This window comes from Adiantum capillus-veneris, chromosome 4 (assembly GCF_014529385.1).
Source record: "Adiantum capillus-veneris isolate H3 chromosome 4, ASM1452938v2, whole genome shotgun sequence".
In the NCBI taxonomy this organism is placed as follows: Eukaryota; Viridiplantae; Streptophyta; class Polypodiopsida; order Polypodiales; family Pteridaceae; genus Adiantum; species Adiantum capillus-veneris.
In genome coordinates this window covers 150,722,462-150,749,689 of record NC_140934.1, presented here as the reverse complement: position 1 = coordinate 150,749,689, position 27,228 = coordinate 150,722,462, and the positions used below count along the sequence as shown (strand labels likewise).

The following is a 27,228-nucleotide window of genomic DNA, read 5'->3' as shown; positions in this document are numbered from 1 at the left end:
AAAATTGAACTGCCCTTTTGACTTGGTAATTGTGTACAGGTATCGTCCGATTGTACAAGTTGGACGACAATGTTTGAATCAAGCTACATAAAAGGAATGTAAATAGTTAAACATTTTGCCTTCTAGTTGAGTGCAAAGTGAATATTCTAAATATACAGTGCACGGCATGAATAAGTGCCATACAAAAGTATGGTGGAGAGTTGGCACTATGGTCTCTATGGAAATTATAAGAAACGAAAGTCATGCCTTGCCCCGTAGGATGTATATGTTGGGCTAAGCAAACACATAGGCATGGAGAATTGGATGCATATAAAGGACTTGCAGTGTTGTCGAGCTAGACTCATGGTTGCATCTCGATCGCTCCCGCTTCGATCTCTGCGTTGATCGTTGCCATGCTTCTAGCAAACTGGATACATTGCTGCTAGAAGATAACATGCATTTTCCTTCAATCAAATTCAGATTGTTGTGAGTGTATTCTACTTTTGACTGTGCCCATTTGGCTGTCGTCATCACACTGGTTCAATCGTGAACTGGTGCATTGTGGCCCCCCTCTTGATCCTCACCACTTTTGCAGCTGGGACTGGGCACAAAACCCATGTAGCTTGAGGTATTATTGCAGCCAATACTACAATCTCTCTTTAGGGGGAAGAAGTTAAGATTCAAGAACAACATTAATGTTACAGGTGTTGAATTGCTTAGAGGGTGTAATGCCTCTTCCAAGTCGATGCTTCTCCTTACTGGTAATCAAGTCTCCTAAATTCAACACTCTACGGATTTTGCAACTGACTTGAGGTTGACTTGCTTGAAAGTTAAGCTGCATCCAATGATTGGTATTACACTACGTGGAGCATCTGTAGGCTCATTTCGTAAAAACCTCTTAGGCCAACCAAGTAATCCAGCATGGTCCTTTGCTATTGCTCTCGCAACTCTCTCCTCTCTTGGCTATAGTTGATTATGTCATTGGGAGACACATGCCCTCTCATGTTGCCTACTAAGATGTGCCTTTCAATGTCTTTGTCAAATTTTCAAACATGTGAAAGTCCTATACTACTGATTGTAGTTGAGAGCTTCCTCCATGGAAATGTTGGAGCGTGGTGTGTCGGCAATCATGGATGCCAAGGATTGTATACTAGGCAAAGTGAGCAACCCCTCCAGACGTTCTGAGCTCAACATCCGCACGAGTTGCATTCGAGGCTGTCCATTATTCTACCCAGTAGTACTTTGCCGTCAATGGCGCCTTGTTGTAGCCCTCTCTCTATTTGTTATGTGGACCATGGCCCAACCACCATCCTCTCTGTTGTGCTTTCTCCTCCGCCTTGAGTGTTTGCTATAGTCAATCCCAATGATAAGGGGGTGACGACATTTGCTTGATTGGAAAGATATCTTCTGTCAAGAGAATCAAATGCTAGAAGCTTCCTAGCTAAATTGAATTGTAATGGCCCCACGACTGCAACGCTCTTAGAGATGGCAGGTTCAAGGACAATGTAGTGGGTTATAGTAGGTTTAGATGGAAACGCGCAACTTTGTTGGAGATGGCAAGTTCAAGCACGATGTAGTGGGTTATAGTAGGTCGCTCTCTTTTGCTGTTTGGAGATGGAAACACAGGTCTGTAGGGTGTGCTTAGTTGAAGTTGCATCCAATTAAATAGGCTTCGTAAAGCGGGTCATATGAAAAGCGAGTGCATCTAAAAAGCGAGGAATAACTGCGCAAAGTAAATAACACTATATTGCCGTAGGATGAGTTTGCAAGATTCGACATCAGAAAAGTGGAGAACGTAGCCGATATGGGCTCAAATAGCCAAAAAAAAGATATTAGGCTCACCAAGTAAACATTGCCTTTGCTGGCTGTTTGGATCGCTCTTGCTTGTCGACTCCTTATCTCCCTTCTTTGTATTGCATGTCAAAGCCTTTTAACACTGCTTGATGTCCCCTACCAATCCCCGTTTTTTGCATCTTCTCGCATCTGCTCACGTTCTCTTTTGCCTTCAAAAGCGCTCTAAATCCCTGCAATACCTCTCTCTACTTAGTTTCTTTTTCCACGCTCCAATTCCCTTCAATGGTGCATTTTTTTGGGCAAGTCCATCAAAATATATTTTTTGAAGCCATTGTTGCAAGGCTCCTAGAAAGACGTTGAAGAGAAGAAATAGAGATAGCAGATGCTCTAACTGGCGAGGGCTTATTTTGTTAGTGGAAGGTGGTTGGTGTTGTGGACGCTTCCAATAAGTACAAACCCCTCTTGCTGCACAAGAGGGCTTGCAGAAGATGTTGCTCTACAAGACAAAGGGATGTCGGCCCTTGTCGCTCATCATTTGTTTTGATTCCCTACCTATCGACGACTTTTTTCTCCAAAATATGCTCACGCCCTCTCACTATTGACCAACCAGTGCGCGTTTTATCTCTGCAGTTGTGCGCTATGCTTAGCTTCTCTTGCCACTTCCAGGCTTACTAGCGCTGCTCGTTCCCCTCCTAGTGATGCCCTCCTCTACCCAATCCAAAACGTTTGTATCGCAAACGTTGAAAAGCTGCAATAATATTAACAGAACGTGAGCAACATCATGGCCGTGCGATTGAGCTCCTGGGCAATGGCCTAGATCATGCCAAGTGGCCACTTCCTAGGCCTTTATTCGCCAAAACCATGTTACACTTACCAAGTAAAAATAGAACTTCCATTTTTCATCAACAAAAAGGTCAGTGAATTTTAAGGCCTCAGCCCTTTGGGTAGGCCAAAAAATGGTTTTTGGGCGCGTCTGCACGAGCTGGGGTAGAACCCTTGCCGCTCGTAGGCAATTTCGGCGTGCTGTGCTTAAAGGCTAGAATCTTTTTTGCACGTGAACTCTTTAACGATTTAGGGTGCAGCAGTAGAAAACAGTGTTTGCCCACTGTGCCAAAATCGGCAGAGTTGGGTCTTGCAAGCTTCGCTTGCTGATATTTGCAAGCAGGGGTCGAACTACACCTGTGTGAAACTGCTCTTTTAAAGGCATGGTGACACAATGCATTGGTAGCACATGTTTTACATGGGCCATGTTAACGATGGAGTGGGCCCGTGACACTGAATTTTCGGAAAGCACTTGAAAGTTCAGAACTGCAGAGTTGGGTCGGGAGAGTCTAGGCAGAACCTAGTCGCCTCTCTGTGCGTGCGAGCTTGCGAGGGAGAGAGAAAGAGAACGAGAGATGGCCTCCATCGAGTCTGTAAGCGTAGAAGACTTAGCCCTGACAGGAATCCCCCGCGCGCTTTCCCTGGAGCTCCATCGCCAGCTGCAGGGCATTCTGGCCCACACCTGCGGCTCGCCTGCGCATACATGGCAGATGATTTGCAAGGAAATTCTCCTGCCTTCTCACCCCTTCCCTCTGCATCAACTCCTATATTACTCCACCTATCAAAACTGGGATGGCACCAAGATGGGCCCTCCTCCTGTGTGGATGCCTTCCTTGTAAGATTTTTCTTGCCTGGATTTCAATATATTACGGAAAGGTGTGTGTGTGTGTGTGTGTGAGAGAGAGAGAGAGAGAGAGAGAGAGAGAGAGAGAGAGAGAGAGAGAGAGAGAGAGAGAGAGAGAGAGAGAGAGAGAGAATTTAATTATTCTGATGTATGCTTTTGAGATAACCCCATGAGTATATTCACTATACCTTATGTATCCGCAACCATTCAATCCTTGTATTTTCTTGTTATTTTTCCTTCTCATGAATCCTGAGGGGGTGGATCGTTTTTCCATGCATATACTGCCATCATGATTGCCTTTTGATATTCCTCGTATGGGATGCTGAGGTTGAAATTTTGACAAGGGATTGGACAGGGAAGCAGCAAAGGAACTGGAAAATGATCCATGATATTTATAGAGGTGGAGAGGAGCCTACATATCTAGAGAGCGCGCTTATCGTTGGCCTAATTTTATGATGTTTTGGTTCAATTAGAACTCATGAAGATTACACGCATGTTTAGTGCATTTGTGAACTTGGGTATCATTGACAAGTTGGATTCTATCCAACATATTGATACCTCTCTAGGAGAGAATTTCACAGAATCTTTTAATGCAAAAACACACCTACGTTTCTGGGAGGAATGCCATTCCTTATTGGCCTTCCCTTATGAGTGGAGACAGTGCACCAGGTACATAGGTGGAGTTAAATTACCGATTTTCTTATTTTTGGATATCATGTTCATTTGAAGCATACATTGCCTCAATTGAAAAGTCTAAAACATGGTCTGCTTAGAAGTTCCAGAATGGCTATGCTCGTAGGTAAAGCTGCAAGATTAATGAAGCCAAATCCACGCCAAAGTAGTCGAAAACTGTTGAGATCTGGTGGGAGTGCAAGAAGTGATTGTAGAATTAATACTGAGCTTTTGTAGAGGAGTGAAGGTAGATACACCTTTGTCTAGTCGTACTCGTTCAGGTTCTCGCCATGCATCTTATACATCAGATTGTTATGCTTTGGCTGTGTCTAGATTATGTGATGTTGAGGAACCTCTGTCTTTTGATGAAGCACAGAGTTCTAAAAATTGGATGATTGCCATGCAATCAGAATATGATGTACAGTGTACTCATAGAAAATGACACATGGACTCTTGTCAGGTGTAGCGGAAATGTTCATGGATTTAGCTCGGATTTAGTACTCCGCACAAACATAAGGCATCTGAACTGAAATAAAAGAAAGAGAGAGACACGAGAGAAAGAGAAAAGGGACGACACCTTTGCTTTGTTGGCAGAGCAAGTACTTTCTTTATTCTTGCACAATGCTCATACAATAATGCTAAAATTACTGAGATGTTGATGCTAATGGGTCCTGATGCTGGGTACTGGGTACTGAGGAGTACTGATGGGATCTATGTCGATGATGATGATGTCAACGACGAGGTACTGATGGGTCTATGTCGACGACGATGATGTCGACGATGAGGTACTGATGGGTCTATGTCAACGACGGGGTACTGATGGGTTCTATGTCGACAACTGTGATGTCGACAACGAGGTACTGATGGGTTCTATGTCGACGACGAGGTTCTGTGGATCCTTATGCCGAGCCAAGGCACAAGGGGTACTGTGTCGACGACAGTGACGACGACGACAATGGTGATGACGACGGCGACCACGACAATGCTACGGTTGAATGCAGGTACTGCTAGTGATGCCGATAGCTAAAGATCTACAACCAATGATGAGTCTAGGGCTGAAATTTGCCGGTCTTCAAAGCTGAAAACACTGGCTGTTCTGGCTGAAACACGCTGACCATTAAGGGCTGAAAATGCTGATGGACTCCTTGAGGAAATGCTGGCTGATTTGGGCTGGAAACTCCAGGGAGATGAGGCTGAAAACATTGGCTGCTTTCTGCTGCCTCTTCTGCCTTCTACTGGTGTTGAAAGGATTTCTTTTATAGGTCCTTTAGCCATTTGCCCTACCTACATCCCAACAAGGGTAAATGAAAAGTCACTTATTAATAAAAATGCACTTTAAGAGGTGGTTCACACGCAATAAATGTCTAAGTGCTAAAATGTGGTCCTGTGCAAGCGAGGGTATGCAACTATGACCGGCCTGGGCATGCACGTCCTGTTAGAGTCTCACAGAGGTGCCAGGCTCAGTCCTAAGCTAATGACTCATGCTAGACTGTAGCAGAAGCATGTCAACATAGTGCAAGTGAAGTGCGCACTTGACATCCCCCTATTAAAGGTGAGGCATAAGTGCCGAACATCTATCTTTGGATTCTTTCTGTACTTCTGATGTTGAATGCTTCTGATGCTTGTGGATGCATAACCGATGAAGATTCCTCCAAATGGGTGGATACTGCGGATGTAGGTTCTGTTCCGTTGTAAACACCGACCAACCGAGTTACTAGGTAGCCTTATTACTGTCTCGCAGAATACCAGCCTTGGTGCTGACTCTGCCTTGCGAGCAAGTACTACTAGCATAAACTTGTTGTGAAAACATTGCGGGTGAAGCTGAAAGGTAAGGGTGCTCGGAGGTAAATCTAAGGGTTTCTTGTCGACGGAAGTGGATGCACCCTGCATGCGAATGCGAATGGAGAAGAGGTTTAGGATCCTTTCTCTAACTCCTTCCATATCCGCATAAGAGGCAAGTAGTTCCTGGTACTCAAGATCTGGGTTTCCGTGTATTCGATGTCGATCTTCCTTCCAAGACATGGCAATGAAGAGGGAATGTGGTACTGGATGCTTGATATTGAGGGTGTTGAGAGGCTAATAATAAGTCCGGGGTAGGGACGTGGAACTTCTTCAAGGAAAAAAGACCTGGGAGAGGTTCTTTGGGTTCTTGGTTCTGCTTGGGTTCTTGGTGGTTCTTCCCTCGAGTTTGTGAAGTCAAAGCGCACGCAAATCTCTGATAACAATGTGAGGTGCAACGGAAGTGTTTAAGGATTTAGCTCGGATCTAGTACTCCGCACAAACACAAGGGACACTTTACTTCACTTGAAAGAAGTGAACTGAATTGAGAGAGAGAGAGAGAGAGAGAGAGAGAGAGAGAGAGAGAGAGAGAGAGAGAGAGAGAGAGAAGAGACGACACCGTATGTTTGGTCCCAAACCCTCGAGGGTCCCCTTGCTCTGTTGCCAGAGCAAGTACTTTCTTTATTCTTGCACAATGCTCATACGATGATGCTAAATGCTGAGATGCTGATGCTAATGGATCCTGATGCTGGGTACTGGGTACTGAGGGGTATTGATGGGATCTATGTCGATGACGATGATGTCAACGACGAGGTACTGATGGGTTTATGTCGACGAGGATGATGTCGACGACGAGGTACTGATGGGTCTATGTTGACGACGGGGTACTGATGGGTTCTATGTCGACGACGGTGATGTCGATGACGAGGTACTGATGGGTTCTATGTCGACGACGAGGTTCTGTGGATCCTTATGCAGAGCCAAGGCACAAGGGTTACTGGGTGCTCGGGTACTGTGTCGACGACTACAATGGCGACGGCAACGACGACGACGACAATGCTACGGCTGAATGCCGGTAGTGCTAGTGATGTTGATGGCTAAAGATCTGCAACAAATGACGAGGCTAGGGCTGAAATCTGCTGGTCTTTAAAGCTGAAAATGCTGGCTGTTCTGGCTGAAAAACGCTGACCATTAAGGGCTGAAAACACCGATGGACTGCCCGAGGAAACGTTGGCTGATCGGGGCTGGAAACGCTAGGGAGATGAGACTGAAAACGCTGCCTGCCTTCCGTTGCCGCTTCTGCCTTCTATTGGTGCCCAAAGGATTTCTTTTATAGGTCCTTTAGCCATTTGTCCTACCTACATCCCAACAAGGGTAATTGAAAAGTCTGTCACGAGGCTGTGGCAACCACTAACCTTAGTTGTTGGTTTCTTTCCCTTGATTTTTATTTAATTTTTGGGACCCTCTTTTTGAAGTCACAAATGGTCGGACATTTTGTGGCCAGTGTGAAACGGCCGATAGCCGAGAGTTTTACCCGCAGTCGGGAAGCGCAAGTCGCCACGAGATGGTTGGGCCAGTTGGCACTAGAATCCGAGCAACAAAAGGGTGTCTAGGCTTAGTTCAAAGTCATTTAGGCCCCTCGCTACACTTGATAAGTCGGTGGGTACTAGGAATTAACGCAAAAGAGGCAAAGTGGACACTTGGCGGTTGCAGGTCCATATTCCAGTCCAGCTGGAAGAGGGGGGGGCGCCCAACTTGAGAGAGGAGGCTGATTTTTGGCTCATAAGTGATCCACAGTGTGTGTGAGTAGTGGGTGTAGGTGATCACAGCTTTAATGGAAAGCTTGCATTCTCCCTTGTCTTATGTAGCGCGATGATTTCGCTCTCGTGCATCTCTCGCCCCCTTTGAATATAGAAAGGTGATGCCCCGCTCGAGGGCTTTCGAGGCAAGAGCCTCTTGCACAGGTACTGGATTAGCTAGTTGCTAATCCCCCGCAGGTACAAGTGAATTCAAAGAGATTTCATGTGAGAAATCTCATCCAATTCAAAGGGCAAGTAGCCCTACAGGTGTGGAAGCTCGAGGGCTTGCTACAAATGCGATCGGCACGCGAAACGGAGCCCAAAACAGAAAAATACAGCCTGCTGTATATTTTTGCAGGTTTAAGGTTTTGGCCCTAATTGATCCCTAATACCCCCAGGAGCTTTGGGGAAGTATTGGGATCACTGTATAGGTAATCTGGTGCATTTTTAGGGCAAAAAACAGAGAATTCAGCGTGCTGCAGATTCACGTCAAGGTTGGGAAAGTGTTCTATGTGTCGGGAAAGTCACCTTTCGCATGGGAATTTTGTCTGTGAAGCGTCCTATTGCTGTTATGTTGTTGAAATTGGGCTAGAGTAGGCCATTTTCAGCCTGGTAAAAGGACAGCTCGTAGGAGCTTACAAGTTTTCTCCCAAGTTTTATAAGAATAAAGAAATACCGAAAGGGGTGCCAGTCTTTGGGGTCTACAGGATGTCACTGTTTGCTTGGGAGCGCTCTAGCTACCAAGCCGTGGTTTGTGTGAAGTGTTAACTCCAGTCACAAGTTTATTCGTGAAGTTCCTCTTCGTAAAGTTTCAATAAAGTTTTTCAAATAAAGAATCGGGTGAAAGCTAAAGTCTACCGCCCTATGGGCCAGTTTCAAAAATCACTTATTAATAAAATGCACTTTTAAGAGGTGGTTCATGCACAGTAAATGCCTAAGTGCTAAAATGCGGTCCTGTGCAAGAGAGAGTATGCAACTATGACCAGCCTGGGCATGCACGTCCTACTAGAGGGTCACAAAGGTGCCAGGGTCACTCTTAAGCTAATGACTCATGCTAGATTGTAGCAGAAGCATGTCTACGTAGTGCAAGTGAAGCGTGCACGTGACAACTTTATGTGATTTGCCTCCTGCCAAAAAGGCCATTGCTACGAAGTGGGTTTACAAGTTGAAACGTAAGCCGGATGGTGAGATTGATCGCTATAAGGCTCAACTTGTTGCAAAGGGTTATGTGTAACCGGCTTGGACACTCCAAACCCGAAAATCAATAGCAACACACAAATAGATACTTCAAAATTACCGAACTTCAATTGAGAGAGAGAGAGAGAGAGAGAGAGAGAGAGAGAGAGAGAGAGAGAGAGAATTGACACGGCCCAACGTAGTTCCGTGCCCAGAGGTATTGGCCCCAAAGTCTAGCGCCCCTTTCGGTATTTATTTTTTCATTAATCATTGTAAAATACAAATCCCGAGGGACCTTTGGTCTCGGGCTCTGCATCCAGATGCCCTCACAGCGAGGCCCTAGGGGCCAAGGGCTCTTATAAAATTTACAAGGGATGCCAAAAGCAGAGTCCCAAAAGCTTCAAACTCAAAAGCAAATAGTCCTCAAAAGCATCTAGTCTAAAATATATCTCAAAAAGGAGGCAACACAAGTTACGGAGATTTGTACAAGCTGCCATGTTAGCATGCCAACGTGTTATGCCAAAATCTGTGCTGCTGCCACGTGGCACCCTATCGTATAGTCTGCCATGTCATCTGCCATACAGTTTCTACCACGTGATCACTTCTGTTCGCGGTGTCATGCTACGTCATCAGCTTGTGACATACCCCCTCTTGAAGAATTGTAATCGCCCTCGATTACGCCTGCAAAGTCAGACATAAGCCATAAACCAGCTCAGTGGACACCGACTCCAAGTACCGACGCATTAGACGACACAAATCCAACAATTGTACAAAGACGACAGTCACATCACATCGCATTCATATCACAATCAGATCACATTCAAATCACATCACAGAAAAATTCATTCCAAATCTCAGATCATGACTGCCAGCATGACTGTCAGCAACGTATTTAGCAATCACATCTAGATCCATCCCAAACTCACTGATGTCGGATTAACTAATTCTTATGCGATCATGTCTATAGAGATTCTCAAGACCGAAATGTTGCAGTCATTTCGTCTTTCAGTCCTGCACTCAAACACCGTCACATGTTAAGAGTGTTCATGAATCAAAATCAGTTCCAGGAATTCCCATGTCGAAGTACTTCTCTCATAAAGTCATCCAGCAGAACACTGTCAGCCCATCAGTATGCGTGAAATCCAAAGAAAAATTAGTAACTTTATTCGCTTTAGGTAACCTGTGACAAAGGAGCGGAGTAACTCTTCTCTTGTGCAGTCCCGCCTGCACTAGATTCAACCTGCTGATCCCCGGGAACTCTTGGAATAGCCAAAGCTAGATCAAAAGTGTCAAGGTAAAGTTCCAAATCTGAGGGGTATCTGCTAGGTCCTCCTCCATCCACTTCGCATTCAATGCCGGATGGTTCTTAACTAAGAACCGCCGTTCACTTTAACTTTCTCTTTTTTTCCCTAGTGAGCCAGTATCTGTTCCAAAACGAAAATCTCCTCGCTCTCTTCCATTTTAGGTTGCGTCTCAGGCTCCCTGTTGATTGGCACTTGAGCCTTGAAATTTTTCGAGTGACTCACATGAAAAGCATTATGAATCTTCCAAGTATCTAGCAACTTCAGTTTGACAGATATATCATTGATCTTCTATTTAATCGGGAAAGGGCCATAGTATCTTAGCTTTAGAAAAAAGCGGCTCCTTTCCTTTTTGTTTCCTTAGGCGTGCCTTCTCAAACCGTAAAAGCACCCAATCATCTTCCTGCAGCTGTAAGTCGTGTTGAATCTTATTGGCTGCCTTCTTATGCCGTGCTTGAGACTTCTCAAGAGCCTCGTGTACCTAGGCAAAAGCAGTATCCAGATCTAGATCATACTGATCCGCTTCAAAAATCTTATCCTGGGTCTGGGGAAATCTCTGATCTACTAGATGATTCCCTTTTTTCTTTCTTTCCTTGTGCCCTTGGACCTGTGGGTAGCTTCTTTAGCTTCCCCTGTCCATTGGCACGTCAGTCTTGATCATCGGAAACCCTAAGGTGCACTGTCATCTGATCCCCTTTCTCTGGAATCCTTTGATGAACAAATAGTCTCAATTTTGGCCGGGTCCATCTTTACCCCTACTGTTGAGACGATATGTCCCAGGAAGTGTATCTCAGGGAAGAAAAAAATTGTTCTTTTTTGCATTTATAACCAATTTATGCTTCCGCAGTGCCTGTAAAACTCTCTGAGAATCCCAAAAGTCGTCTTGAAAGCTGTCTTGTAAACGTCTCCAGGAGCAATTCAGATTTGATGATAACCACTCTTCATATCAATTTGGCAAATAGAACCTTGAAGTCTGTCGAGTATATCATCGATCCTCGTAATGTGGAAATCTGTTCTGGTTCATTGTTTCTTTATTTTGGCCTTGGCTAACTCTGCAAGGTGGCCGGTTTGGTGGTGTACTACCAGGAATCATCATGTGATCTTCAAAACTTGAAGGAGGCAACACGGTATGCCCTCAGAGAAACAGTCAACCTCAGCTTGTAGAAAATCTTGTAGTTCCTTTTCGAAATCTAACATATTTGGCCTTTCAGTTCCCCCCCCCCCCCCCCCCCCATCAAGTACAATCTCTTTGCCCTTCTCATTCGTCAAAGTCGCTTTCTTAGTCCGATAGTTAACCACGACGTTGTTCTTGTGGTATCAAGGGATTCCTAGGAGGACATCACACCTTCCAAAGGCATGATATAAAAGTCCTTGTGCCCTAAATACCTCTGACAATGCAAACGAAGTTTGATGGCAACATCTCGTCCGGGTGCTGCTAAAACCGCCTCCGCCTGTGGCCTTAGCCTATCGAGAGTAATTCCAAGTCGAGCCGCCAATGAAGTTGGCCTTGGCTCCTCCATCAAAGAAAATGAGGGCTTCTTGATCTTTCACTTTGCCCCATGCGCGGCAAAGTTTTGTGCTTTTGTTCATCTGATTTGGGTCGGTCCCCATGCAATGTGGTACCAATCCTGCTTTCATCTTTCCTTTTCTAGGCTCGGTTGCTGCTCTGTAACGCGCTAGATTTCATTTTTTCGTTTGCCTGCCCACCTAAAGGTGTTATCTCTGTCAGATTCTCTGAGAGAACCCATGAGTAATCTGGAATTCTTTATGGCTTATGCCCCGTAAGACAGAGCGATGAAGACAAGAGCGCGCCCGATGCGCGATGTACGAAGGGTGGGAGTGCCTAATATGTAAGTCCGGGGTCGGTACACGAAGATTCTTTCACAAAAACCTACGTGTGTTGCAAAAAGGATCAGATCCTCCGTAGAAGAAGAATCTTTCTGTGCTCTGATACCGTTGTAATCGGCTTGGACACTCCAAACCCGAAAATCAATAGCAATACACAAACAGATACTTCAAATTTAATGAACTTCATTTGAGAGAGAGAGAGAGAGAGAGAGAGAGAGAGAGAGAGAGAGAGAGAGAGAGAGAGAGAGAGAGAGAGAGAGAGAGAGAGAGAGAGAGAGAGAGAGAGAGACACGGCCTCGCGTAGTTCCGTGCCCAGAGGTATTGGCCCCAAAGTCTGGCGCCCCTTTCGGTATTTATTTTTTCATTAATCATTGCAAAGTACAAATTGTGAGAGTGAGCACCGGAAAGAGTGTGAGCCACGCGCGCTGAAAACGCTAGAGGGAGAGAGAGAGAGAGAAAAGACAAGTGCTCTGCAAATGATGCTCTCAATACACCAATCTGAATGACTACAAGACCCTAAGTCAAAGTTACTTCGGAACGGGAACGGGGAGACTCCGGAACGGTACTGGAACGTATAGGCGGGGACCGGAACGGGAACGCCGGAACGGTCCACCAAAAAACGCTGAAATTAGCCTCAAAATAGCCTATAAGTTAGGAAACAACTATAAGCCAAGCTTCTAACACCTACTTGGACAATTAGAATCATGTTCAAGCATGTTTCAAGTTTCAACATGTCGCTTGTGCGCGTTAGTGGTTGCGGACGTAAATTCAATTTACTGGGGTTGTAGACACCTCACAACATACTAAGCGCATCACAAATAACATTATCTAGGAAGTGCAAAGATTGAAGAGCTCAATAGACAGAAAGACGGAGTAAAAACTTAAAAGACTATGACTATAAATTCAAGTGTGGCTTATAAGGCCAGCCAAGGCGCTACAAAAAGGTAAGCACTGAGAAAAGATAAGAGTTGAGGCTCAAGAGTAAAGACTAGCCACTAGGGACTCAAGAGCTCAATACATAGATGCCAAAATGCCATAATGTAAACATGTCAAGGCCCAAGGGCCAAGGCTCAAGGATCAGTGGTAGAAGAGCCAGCTTGCCAATCTGTAGTGGTGTCATGGAGATCATGGATGTCATCCCAATCCTCATCCCCAACAGGCTCGTCCGCGTCATCCACTTCATGTAAAACCTATGTAGATCCACCCTCCCCCAGTATCTCCGCCTTTGCCTCCATCTCCCACTGTAGAAAGGGGTCCGATACTTTGGATGCTGACTTGCAAAGCATACGCAAGTTTGCACTCACAAATACAAGATCATTTGCTTTCTCCATTGCAAGTCGGTTTCTCTTCCTGGATGCAACGTGGCTGTAAACACTCCACAATTGCTCCAAGCAAGAGGAGCTAACCGCTTGGCTGAGGATGTGGATAGCTAGTCGTTGAAGCTCTGGCCCATCTGAGCCATAGTCCTGCCACCACAAAACTGAGGAGATCTTGGTGCAATCAACTTGGGCATCGGCAAGCCCAAATGATCCTCACATATCCCTGTACATAGCAAGTTGATCCTTGATTTTGCGGCGCTCTTCTCGATCAGGGTGAAACATGGTCAAGATATCGTTCCATTGCTTGGTCACCTCCCCATCATGCTCCTGTCTTGCACCTTGAAACTCTGGATCCAGCACAAAAGCCGCACCATGGAAAGGGGAAGCATAGGCGTCCCATCTGCTCTGACAAAGCAGGCTAATCTCCTCAAACCTATCTGCATCTGGCTCAAGTGTTTGGAGGGCCTCCACCATGCGATCCATGGCCTCATAAACCTTGCCAATGCAAGGTTGCATGCCATCAACTACTCGAAGCAAGTGGAGTACCGGTTGTACCATTTGGTCTATAGTCTTTAGTGACTCCCAAAACTGGGGATCCTCTGACTTGCTTGCACATAAGATCCCTACGACTGAACCTGCGTAGGATGAGGCAGTGTACTTCGTACTGATGACGGTCTGCCGCACTGCACTCTGACATTCGCATAGGTGATGAACCATTAGGTAGTTGTAGGCAAAGCGGGTCTCACAATACTTCAAGAGAACCTTGCCCCCTGACCACTTCAAGAATGCAGCACGAAGGAGATTGTGATTGTTGATGAAGGACACTAGCTTGGACGCACTTGTAATGAGAGGCTCAATCCAAGGTAGGCGCCCTATATCCTTTAAAAGGTTGTTGAGAGTCGAGACAATGTGCCATACAAAATGACACTTTGATGCGGGGATACATGCCCTCCAAAATGGCGTAATGCCTCCCCATCCGTGACAAGCTGCAACACCACCTCTGGGCCAATGATCTCTATGGCAGACGCCCACTCTCCTGCAAGCACATCGGCGGATTTCCCTGTTTCTGTGGCGTCATGTGAGTAGGCAAAGTACATCTCTCCCTTGCAATAAGCCACAAGCCCATGAATGGATCTCCTCCTGGTGTCTCTCCGTCCATCTGCAATGAGTGTCACTCTATACTTGGCCCATTGTCGCTTCATGTTTATGGCTGCCATCTCCACAACGGCCTTCTCTCTATCAAGAAGAGTAGTACGAAGGGCCTCTGAAGTGGGTGGCACGTAGCGTGGCCCGTAATCCCCAATCCTTGTGCACATTGCCTTGAAGTAGTCCGACCTATACAATGTACATGTCATAAAGGTCAAAAGTGAAGACAATGTAAATTGGAAAACAAACATACTAGTGATGGTCATGATATGAAAGAGCATTGAGAACTTGGAACTTACCGATCCTTTATGAAAGGGATATGATCGTGATAAAAAAAGCGGGCAACGGCGGCATCCACATCCTCCTCTTTTTTTGGATCCCATGACGCATCTAGAGTTCGTTGACGATGGGTGGGATGAGAGGGAGTGATCGTTTGAAATGATGATTGAGCCGCCGCACTACTACCTCCAACGGAAGCATGCGAATGAGTGGTAGAAGAAGGAAAAACCAAGTGATTGGGGTCAATGGCTTTCCGCTTGGGTCGATCATTTGCTTTGGCTCTTATGATGGCATCCTTGATCTCAAGCTCCTTCTTCTTCTCGGCCGTCACATTACTGCAATGCTTCACTTGCTCCCCCACTATGTGAAGGAGATGTGCTCGAACCTTGCTTGTCCCGGATTTGCGTTGAAAGCTACATAGTTTGCACGTCCATGATCTTGCACCGCCTTCTTTGCCCAAGACTTCGGAGTGCACCTCATCCCACCATGAAGGCTCATCCTTCTTTCCTCTCTTCCCAACCGAGGGACCTTCATTTGATGTGGAAGCTTGTGCCATATTGATGGCGCTTGAGACTTGAGGCTTGAGGCTTGAAACTCGAGAGAGGGAAGGAGGGATGGAGCTTGAAAGTTGAGAGAGGGATGGAGCTTGAGAGAGGGATGCGATGAAGGAAATTGGAATGGAGCTTGCAAGTTGCGAGAGGGATGAAGCTTCAAGCTTGAGAGCTTGTGGCTTCGAGCTTGAGAGAGAGGGTGAGAGTGGCTTGAAGCTTCAAGCTTGAGAGAGGGTGTGAGAAGACCCCCCCCCCCCCCCCCCCCCCCCCAACACACACACACACAACCCCCCCCCCCCAGTGTGAACCATCCCAAAAATGGGCGCTCCCAAAACTGCCCGCCCAAATTCAAAATTCAAAATCTGCCGCTCGGTCGTTCTGGCCCGTTCCGTCCCGTTCCGCCCGGTTGAACGCCGTTCCGGTGTTACGTTCTGGAACCGGAACGCTGGCCCGTTTGCGTAGCCGTTTCCCCGGTTGGCCTTGCTTGGAATGCCGTTATGGAACGATTTTCCCCCGTTTCGCCCGTTCCTTGTTATCGTGCCCTAAGCATTTTATTTATAGAATCTTAGGTTGAGGTAGGGCAAAATGTGTAACTGGTGCAAAAAACATAAAAGCCCAAAAATGACTAAAAATGTGTGCACCCAGCCAGGCTCAGACCTCACTTTGAAAAGGAGGGGATGTCACGTGACACATCCAACCCTATGTGTCCGTGGACAAGCTACAGCACGACAAGGGTTCAGTCAGTCCAGTTAGTCTAGATTAGACGTGTTCTGGTACTTTTGTGAGTCTGTTCGCAAACCGTGCATGACTAGTCACTTAGATTAGATGCATATCCTCTGGTGCACACAGCATGATCATAAGCATTCCCATCAGAATCCATCAGGGGAATTTTCTAGTGTATTTGACCTATTTTTCCTATTTTTGGTATTTTTCACTTATTATTTTTAAGTGACTTTTGTTGGAAAGTAGGTAGGGCAAATTGAGTAAGTTTGTATATAAGCAAACCTAGGCTAGCACTAATTGGTAGAAGAGGCAGCAGGAGCACCTGCTCAACAGGCAACTTCTCAGCAGAACCCAAGAGGCCTAGCGTTTTCTGCATCAGCAGGACAGCCCTAGCGTTTTTCATCTACAGACCCGCCTTGGCGATTTATGCACAGCAAATCAGCCCGGCGTCATCACGAGACAGCAGATCAGCCTAGCGTTTTGCATTTGCAGAACATCCGGTGACAGCAGAACCATTTTCAGCCCTAGCGTTTTTGATTTGCAAATCAGCCCCAACGTTTTGCAGATTCACCGTGACGGAACACTAAGAACCATCAGCGTTTTCAGTTTTCAGCCCTTAGACACCGCAGATCAAGTCCTGAACCTCGCAGATCTCACCTTCCCGCAGCAGTTCCTCGCCGCACGGTCAGTTTTCACAAGGTTTACAGTTTCAGCCCGGAAAACGCAGATTTCAGCATCTGCGTTTTCAGATCGTCGTCGTCGCATCGTCGTCATCAACATTGTCACCGACATAGAGTCAGAATTCAGCAGGTAAAGATTTGCAGATTTCAGCTGTAACCGGCCTGTTCAATCCAAAAAGGGCGGTAGACTTTACTTCAAACCTTGATTTAGCTTTCACCCATTATTAGTCGTCTATTTTACCTGTACTTTCAAGACACAACAAAGGGGAGAGGGATACAGGCTGCTAGATTGCACCTGTATGAGTAGACGGACACCAGATTGGCCCCTAACTTAGGCGCCCCTTTCGGTATTTCTTTATTGTTCAAAAGAGGGAATAAACGCTGTGGTTCCCTACAAGCTGCCCCGCACAAACTCGGCTGAATTTCCACTGTTCCAGCCCGATTTCGGCAGCATAACTGTACTAGAACCCTTCACAGTCAGTATTCCCACGCATTGACCGACTTTCCCGACGCATACGGGCACTTTGCAAAACCTGGCGAGAATCTGCAGCACGCTGAATTCTCTGTTTTCAGCCCTGAAAATGCACCAGATCACCTGCACAACGGTCCCCTTGCGTCCCCGAACCTCCTGGGGGTATTAGGGTCCGTTTAGGGCCAAAACCCTAAACCTGCAAAAATACACAGCAGGCTGTAATTCACTGTTTCGGGCTTCGTTTAGCGTGCCGGTCGCATCCTTAGCAAGTCCTCGAGCTCCCGCACCTGTAGGGCTACTTGCCCTTTGAATCGGACGAGATTTCTGGCGTGAAACCTCTCCGAATTCACCTGTACCTGCGGGGGGATTAGCCGCTAGCTAATCCAGTACCTGTGCAAGAGGCTCTTGCCTCGGCAATCGCGCATGAACCCACACAACTGTACATTGGTCAAATGAAAAGCCCACTAGAGGGGCATAACATACTGCCAAAGGGGAGAGAGAGGGCAGTGCGTAGCGTGCAGGGCATCACTCCTGGCACCGCACTGTGCATAAGAGGGAAAGCAAGCACTCCATAGCTCTTAACCTGTGACAGAGACTTGCAAAATGAGCCTCCCAGCTATAAATCACGTTTTTGCCTTCTCTATAAGTAGTAAACTGGCCTCAGAGTGCCAAGTGTCACTCATTTGTGCATTTTCCCGCTTTAAACCCTCGGGTCTAAAATATCTCACCTGCAGCCTTTGTTGACTTGGCCACAGAGTAACAAAATATCCCCATGTCAAACTGCACGTAATGACGCGAAGACATTTTCAGGTCCCAAAATAGCAGTTCCCTAAATTTTAGGAGATGCTGCCATTGTATCTTTCTAGGTCATCCGACGCTCTTTGTACACTGCGGCCACATCCAAAACTGAAATGTAGCCTCTGTAGCAAAGGATTCCACTTTGGCTAGTCAATGACCCCACTTGGCTAACCATAGTCCTTGTCCAACCTTAGTGCTCTCTTGCCCTCAGGCCTGGACTCCCTCTGGAGAGTTCCACACTAGCTATGCAATGCAGGGCAGTTAGATTTCCCGAGGGGTGTTTCCAAAAAGTGAAAGTAAATAGATAATAAGAAAGAAATCAACAAAAAGGATAGATAGTAGTCACACGCTGGTGACATACCCCCCTCTTGAAATCTCAAACGTCCTCGTTTGCATCTATGTCGTACATGCTTACTGTCAACATTGATGTATTCAACACCTGTCGACACATATACGACACATACATGCTCTATGTCAACCCTGGTGTATTCAACACCTCATCGACTCATGTATTGCCTGCGTGTGAACCCTGTCCCAATGACATAGTGGTAGTTGCGCACTTTGCCATTGCTTTGAGTCACTAACTTTCCAATGACAAAATGGTAGCTGCACATTTTGCCACTGTTTTATAGTACACGTTGGATCCCGTAACACTTTCGAGCATACCCAAACCGACAGTTTAAGAATGCAGTTACACATGTACTCTTGAATAGAAGCAATCACTGTATCCTTGACAAACTGACAAGAAATACTCACTTCTATAGCACTAACCAAACTTTTGGACATTCCATAAGAGCAATTGCCAAACTGACAATCTGTACAGCTCTAACATTCATGTAACAGGTATTTGATTTGAGCTCACTTAAAATACCATGTACATCATTTGTTTCAGAAGCCATTGTCACACTGACAATCCATGTAGCTTTGAAACTCAAGGGGTCAAGGTAGGTTGCAAATCAAAGGCTTCCAGGTAAAGTGATAACACAGTTGGTGACTCTGCAAGTTCACCTTCTTCCATCCACTTAGCATCCATTGGTGGATAGTTTCTGAACTTTACCAAGTAACGCCTAGCAATCTTGCCTTTCACTTTCCTTTCTTTGTGTGCCAAAATCTGTTCCGGGACCAAGATCTCGTCAAGTTCCTCGACTTCCGGCTGATCTTCAGCTGGCATATCTTCTGGCACATCACCCACATAGGGTCTGAGAAGACTCACATGAAATGCATTGTGAATCTTCCAACTGTCAGGCAATTTCAGCCTATATGCAACATCACTGATTATGTCGCATACTTGAAAAGGCCCATAGTAACGCATGCTGAGCTTTGGAAACAGTCTTTCCTTGCCCTTCATCTTCTTTAACCTTGCCTTTTCAAAGCGTAAAAGCACCCAATCACCAAGTGAATATACCACTTCACGACGGTGACGATCAGCTGCTTTCTTTTGCTTTGCCTGAGTCCTTTCTAAGGCCACTTTGACCTTCTTGTACATTTTATCCATGTCCTGAACATACTTATCTGCTTCAAATATCTTGTCCTTTGTATGCAGTATGGGAGGAACTTTCTTGCCACCTTCAACTATCTCAAAAGGTGCCTTGCCAGTTGATGAATGCACTGTATTATTGTATGCATACTCCACCAATGGCAAATACTGCTCCCACTTTCCTTTATGCTCTGACACATAGCACTTCAGCAGATCTAGGACAGTAGAATTTGCCTCTTCTGACTGCCCATCTGTTTGAGGATGAAATGACGAAGAGAATTTGAGCGTGGTGCCCATATTCTCAAACAAGCCTCTCCAGAACAAACTTGTCATGCGTGGATCACGGTCGCTAACAATCGACCGTGGCATGCCATGATACTTGAAAATATTGCTCATAAACAAGCGTGCCATCTGATCTGGCTTTATCTTCTTCCTGACAGGAATAAAATGAGCCTGTTTGCTGAATCTGCAAATAATGGTCCAAATACCATCGTTTCCTGTCTGCGTTCTCGGAAGATCAAAGATAAAATCCATAGCAATACTTTCCCATGGTTTATCTGGAATAGGTAGTGGTTGCAATAATCCTGGTGCCTTTTGCCTGTCAAACTTGACCTTTTGGCATATTAGGCATTCTCGCACAAAGGCATCCACATCCCTTCTCAATGTAGGCCAATAGAAGAATGTCTCAACCGCTTTAACTGTAGCATCAATACCACGATGCCCTGCATACGGTGGGACATGACTCTCTTCCATAACTTTGCGTCGCAATGGCTTTGTGACACACAATCTGCCATGCATCATCATGAACCCGTCTTTAAGAAGATAGTGTTCATGACGTTGTCCATCCATTAGTTGCTCGAAGACCCTTACAAAATCTTCATCATTTGCATACTGTTCTCTCATATCATCAAGTTCATGATGATAAGGAATCGACACAGCTGAAATTTGTGGCTTCCTTGACAAGGCATCAGCCACAACATTCTTCTTGCCTTCTACATGCACAATCTGAAAATGGAACATGGACAAGATATTTGCCCATCGCATATGCTTTTCAGATAACTTTGTTTGTGTCAAGAAGTATCGCAAGGTCTGATGATCCGTTTGGACAACGAAATCTGCACCAACAACACTGGAGAACAGAATGGAGATGAACTGGGCTGAATCAGCCCCTTTTCTAACAGCTCCTGTACTTGGCCCATTATCTCTTTCTGCTGAGCCGCACTAACCCTGTACGGAGGCTTATTTAGTGGGCTATTGCTTGGCACCAAATCTATCGCATGGTCCTCGGGTCTCTCTGGCGGTAATTGAGATGGTAATGAATCGGAGAAACAGTCACTATACTGTTGTAAAAACATTGACCTTTCTTTATCTAGCACAGATAAATTTGATTCATCACAATCTGACACTTCACGTGCAAAAACCAAGTACGCAGAAAGATGCTTTTTCATTACAGAAGTAATAGCAAAAGCTGATACAATAGGAATAGACTCCCCTTTAAGCTTTACATCCAGAATGTGAGTCTTTCCCCTGCTCTGTACAGTGATCTTTTTGTTGTAGGCATCCATGATTCCCTGTACACGAAACAACCAAGGAATACCTAACAACACATCACATCCGTCCAGTGGCATGATGTAAAATTCTTCAGCATCTACATAGGACTGGATATGTAGACGCAACTTTCCAATGATGGGTGTCACAGCCTCTGTATGGCCAGGACATGCCAAACCTGCCTCTGCTGTATACCCCATCTCTTCAGGTCTGATTCCCAACTTTGAAGCCAATTCTGGGGAAATAAAGTTGGCTTTGGCACCTGGATCAAAGAAGATAAGCACTGTTTGATCCCTGACCTTTCCCCATGCTCTGCAAAGCTCACTTGCATCTGAATTTGGCTTGTCGCCCACCATATCTGGCACTAGACCAGCCATGGGCTTCTTTCCTTTCGTGTCCTCCTTGTCTTCAGAATCAGCTGGCCTTTTCTTTGTAGGACAGTTGTAAGCAATGTGGCCATAAAGCATTTGTTCTCTGTCCTCAGGACCTTCTTTTGCTCTTCTGACTTGTGAGAAAAACGTCTTTTCCATTTCTTTGTTGGTCCTTTTTCTGATTCAGCCGTAGCTTTATCTTTCCCTGCGTTGGCTGACTCCCGAGTCCCTTTAGGAGCCTCATTGGGAACGTGCTTCTTGGCTGAATTTTTCTTGCCTGATCCTGCCTTGAGGCCAGTGTTAAATTCACAATCTTCTCCCTTGAGCAAACCATTGCCAGTGTTTGCTACCTCGATGAGCTGCGTCAAAGTAGTGACTTTTGTCTTCGTGCAGTATTTTCTCAATCCTTTGGGTAGGCCACAACAGTATTTTTCAATCTGTTCTGTCAATGGCACAAACCTATAGGAAGTTACTGGAAGTAGAGCTTTCCAAAACTTCCGATTGTAATCATCTAGATTTCTGCAAGTGGCAGCATTTAGCTGGTGCCATTCTGTCATGACATCTGCTTCAAAGTCATCAGATAACCATGCTGCTGCAAAAATCTGCTTAAAGTAAATCCATGTGGACGGAGCTTGCCCTTGAAGCAATAAAGTTGTCCACCATTGTCCCGCATTCCCTGTCAAGAAAGTGGCTGCCTTGCGGACCTTTGAAGCCTCTGTAAAGTTTCCCCCTGCATGGGCCTTGTCAAACTGTTGGAGGAATGAGAGAGCCTTCTTCCTGTCATCAAACCCTGTAAAGGTTGTGAAAGACACACCTTTGCCACCTTCTTTGTACGGAGTTGGCCTCTCCAGCGGCGTCAAATTGTCATATGGAAGTGACTGAAACATGGGAACACTATTAGGGTTCATCTGTATTCCTTGGCCGCTATTAACTTGACGTGGAAATGCCATATTTGGCTGCTGATTTGTAATTCCAGCCATACCAAAATTTGCTTGTGGCATCCCAAATTGGCCCTGAGTGCTCTGAAAACCTGGTAGCATGCCCGTGACACCATACATGGGGTTAGGCATCATCGTTTGAGCACCGCCAAACACTGTTCCTGGCTTGTAAAACTGATTTCCAGGTGCATGACCAGCCATGCTCTGGAATACCGATCCACCTCCAAAATAGCCAGGGTGTACTGAAGGTGGTGGGAAGACTTGTTGCATAGCCTGTAGGTTGCTTCCCTGCCCATTAGAACCAGCTATAGGCTGCTGAAAGGTGGCGGGCTGAACTGGTACACCTTGAAAGACTGGCATCTCCGCCACCTGTTCTTGCACCTTAGGCACAGGTTGTGGAGACTGCATGTTCTCCGTCAAGTGTACAGGTGTTTCCATTGACTGTGCGGTATGAATCACCTGTGCTCGAGCCTTAACAGGCTTTTGAATATGATCCAGTGACCCAACTTGCTGAGACGGAACAGGAGGTTGCAGAAAGGCCAAAAACCTCGGGTTCTGCATTACTTGTGTGAACATAGCCACAGCAGTAGCCAACTGGGTCCTGAATATATCGTCATCTGTCTGTGGTGGTCTTGAGGACTCACCCACTTCATGTGTCTGTTGACCCTGTGAAGAGGAAACCTCTTCAGTCACATCATCTGGTCTGTCAGCCATAATTGCAATTCCTTGTGTCTGGTCTATGATCCCCTGTGTCTTCAAGCCCAAAACTGACCAAGGCTCACTTCTATGGGAAAAAGTGATTTAATCCCGTCGATGGAACCATGAAACCGGCCTGTTCAATCCAAAAAGGGCGGTAGACTTTACTTCAAACCTTGATTTAGCTTTCACCCATTGTTAGTCGTCTATTTTACCTGTACTTTCAAGACACAACAAAGGGGAGAGGGATACAGGCTGCTAGATTGCACCTGTATGAGTAGACGGACACCAGATTGGCCCCTAACTTAGGCGCCCCTTTCGGTATTTCTTTATTGTTTAAAAGAGGGAATAAACGCTGTGGTTCCCTACAAGCTGCCCTGCACAAACTCGGCTGAATTTCCACTGTTCCAGCCCGATTTCGGCAGCATAACTGTACTAGAACCCTTCACAGTCAGTATTCCCACGCATTGACCGACTTTCCCGATGCATACGGGCACTTTGCAAAACCTGGCGAGAATCTGCAGCACGCTGAATTCTCTGTTTTCAGCCCTGAAAATGCACCAGATCACCTGCACAACGGTCCCCTTGCGTCCCCGAACCTCCTGGGGGTATTAGGGTCCGTTTAAGGCCAAAACCCTAAACCTGCAAAAATACACAGCAGGCTGTAATTCACTGTTTCGGGCTTCGTTTAGCGTGCCGGTCGCATCCTTAGCAAGTCCTCGAGCTCCCGCACCTGTAGGGCTACTTGCCCTTTGAATCGGACGAGATTTCTGGCGTGAAACCTCTCCGAATTCACCTGTACCTGCGGGGGGATTAGCCGCTAGCTAATCCAGTACCTGTGCAAGAGGCTCTTGCCTCGGCAATCGCGCATGAACCCACACAACTGTACATTGGTCAAATGAAAAGCCCACTAGAGGGGCATAACATACTGCCAAAGGGGAGAGAGAGGGCAGTGCGTAGCGTACAGGGCATCACTCCTGGCACCGCACTGTGCATAAGAGGGAAAGCAAGCACTCCATAGCTCTTAACCTGTGACAGAGACTTGCAAAATGAGCCTCCCAGCTATAAATCACGTTTTTGCCTTCTCTATAAGTAGTAAACTGGCCTCAGAGTGCCAAGTGTCACTCATTTGTGCATTTTCCCGCTTTAGACCCTCGGGTCTAAAAATATCTCACCTGCAGCCTCTGTTGACTTGGCCACAGAGTAACAAAATATCCTCATGTCAAACTGCACGTAATGACGCGAAGACATTTTCAGGTCCCAAAATAGCAGTTCCCTAAATTTTAGGAGATGCTGCCATTGTATCTTTCTAGGTCATCCGACGCTCTTTGTACACTGCGGCCACATCCAGAACTGAAATGTAGCCTCTGTAGCAAAGGATTCCACTTTGGCTAGTCAATGACCCCACTTGGCTAACCATAGTCCTTGTCCAACCTTAGTGCTCTCTTGCCCTCAGGCTTGGACTCCCTCTGGACAGTTCCACACTAGCTATGCAATGCAGGGCAGTTAGATTTCCCGAGGGGTGTTTCCAAAAAGTGAAAGTAAATAGATAATAAGAAAGAAATCAACAAAAAGGATAGATAGTAGTCACACGCTGGTGACATCAGCCCTTAGCAGTTTCAGTTTTCAGCCCGTCTCGTCGTCGACATCGTCGGCAAGTCCAAGCATTGTAGAGATTTGTGCAATCATAAGTAGACCGCTCTCGCCATAGAGAGTGGGGCCTTCGGAGGAGGGTTTTACGTCGTCTCTGGTGTCGTATTCTCTTCTCTCTCTATCTCAGTCTCATGCACTTCCATTCACAGTGTCCATTCACTTTGTTTGTGTCCATTGCACTCTCTCACTAAAGGAACGGAAGGCTCTCCCTTCCGTAAGTAAAAGGAACCTTGAGCACAGTTCGGAGCACTCATCTTGAGCAAAGTTCAAACATTCATTCTGCTGCACCTAACAAGTTAGCTGGCGCTGGATGCCCTCTGACTTGCACCACTGTGCAAAGTCCTTCGAGGTGAACTCACCTCCTCTGTCCGAGCGAATACATTTGACATGCAACTCCTCCTTTTCAACCATCATCTTCTAATTTCGAACGAAACTGAAAGCCTCCGACTTGAGCTGTAAGAACGAAGCCTAAGTGTACGTGCTGAAATCATCCACAAGCACAAGCAAAAACTATGAGCCAGAAAATGAAGGAGTGCTCATCGGGCGACATAGATCAATGTGACCCAATGCAAGTGGTGGCGAAGCTCTATTGGATGCTTGCTTCGGAAAGGCAACCTTGTGTTGCTTGCCCATCTGGCAAGCCTCGCATACGCGTGATGAGGAGCGTATCGCTGGTAAACCCTCTACCATAGAGGTCCTAGCAGCCCGCTAAAGCTACTGATAACTTAGATGTCCAAATCATGCATGCCATACAGAAGACGACTTTGGAGTCTGTGGTTCGAGACGGAAGAGTAGTGAGGTGGTATAGAGAACCGTCGCGCTCACCGTGTGCAAGGATCATACTTGTCGTAGAATTAACTAAGCCACTCAAAGTGTATGTCAGCTCCTTGAGAGTCCAAAGTTCAAACTCGACACACAGAGGAGATTGAAGACCATGTGCGGAACGTAAAGGCTAAAGCGCCTCCACTGAACTGAACTTCGGGCTTGAGGTAGAACGGAAGAGGGTAATCTGGCCTGTGCCAGACACTAGAATCTCATGGTTGTCACCCATAGTGACGGTCTGCCCATGAGTCTCCCTGAGAGAGCGAAACCATGACTGTTGGGGAGTCATGTGAGTGGTGGCTCCAATGTAGCAAGATCGTGGTCCGTCGACGCGACAAGAGCCTCTGCCGTTTTGTGAGAGGCTACAACTGCAGTCGAGGCTGTCTGTTTCTCCCTCTTTCTGCATTACGATTCTCTGTGCCCTTTCTTGTGGCAATGGTAACATTCGATGTCCTTGTTTTTCTTCTTCTTCTTCTTACCTTTACCTTTCTTGTTACCTCATTGAGCTATCAAAGCTCCTTCTGCATCAACAACACATCCGTCTCTGAATGCGGAGTGCCCCTCGATTTGTCTAAGGGAAGGGAGAATCTCGTCCAAGTGGGAAAGAGGTACGTCCAGATGTGAGCAAACTCTGAAAGTAGGAACCAAGGCGTGGGGGAAGCTTGAATAGCAAGAGGTGTCACAAGACGGGCACCACGTGCCAATAGAAAAGAACAGACTGAACAGGCACTTCAATAACAACTGAACTGAGAGAGAGAGACGACACGCGACACGGAGTGGCGGAATTCCACCCCAGAGAGTATTGGCCCCAAACCTTGGCGCCCCTTTCGGTATTTCTTTATATTGCATCAACACAGTACAAGCCGGTACTCCAGACTTTGCACCTTCTCCAAGAAGCATGCCAAAGAATGAGCCCTAACCTCATATTTAAAGGCCCTTGGCCTGAAAAGAAGTTACAATGAAAAGCTTCAAACTCAAAAGTACCTGGTCTAAAAAGCGCCAAAATTTGCCAGCGCGATTTGCGTATATCCGTACAACTGCCACGTCAGCACTGTCAATGCATTTTGCGGAAATCTGCCACGTCAGCACAGTCGGTGTGAAACGTGGAAATCAGTACAGTTCTGCCACGTCAGCAATCAGTGGAAAATCCGGGTTGTGTGTTGGTGGGTCCTGCTTTATTTTAATCCTTTATGTTGCTTGGGCCCCATCGACGGGGTCCCATAAGTAGGTAGGACTTCTTCTTCTGTTGTTGCTTGTTCTTCTTAGGGTTTAGGTCCCTCGGCCGTGATCTGAAGGTTGGCTTTGCTCTTCATTGACTTGACACGTCAGCAGTTTGTGACATCTCCCCTTCTTGAAAGAGAGTAATCGTCCGCGATTACAGCATATCTGCAAAACAACTCAAGTTAGCTTTAAAAAATTTCCGAGGGTCATTCCAAGGGACAATCTGTTTGCTATTTTTTTTGTTAAGGAGTTCGCTTCTCTATCGGCTCTTTTGATAAAGGAGTTGGCTTCTCCTTTCGTCTAGTTCGGAACTCTTGATATACTAGCGTAGTAAAATTAGCCATCACACCGAGACCGCACTGATCTTCCACGGGTGTCTTGATGCACGAAAATTACATACCAGGGCAATCTCATTCAATTAGGAATATTCAATAGTTGGCACGTCACAATGCAACACAAATGCTTACATGTGCATGTTACAAGACACAACAAACAGTGCCGTTGAGAACTCCCCCAAGAC

At 46.2% G+C, this 27,228-nt stretch overlaps 1 protein-coding gene across 1 annotated transcript in view; it reads left to right on the top strand.

The window, feature by feature from the left end:
- Positions 1 to 3,034: 3,034 nt before the first annotated feature.
- The window catches only part of AAE17 (acyl-activating enzyme 17), a 101,210-nt gene continuing 77,016 nt past the window's right edge, over positions 3,035 to 27,228 (top strand). Inside the window, exon 1 of the mRNA XM_086511268.1 lies at positions 3,035 to 3,430. Coding sequence (XP_086367394.1) covers positions 3,171 to 3,430 — 260 coding nt within the window. The 5' untranslated portion in view covers positions 3,035 to 3,170. The remainder of the gene's footprint in view (positions 3,431 to 27,228) is intronic.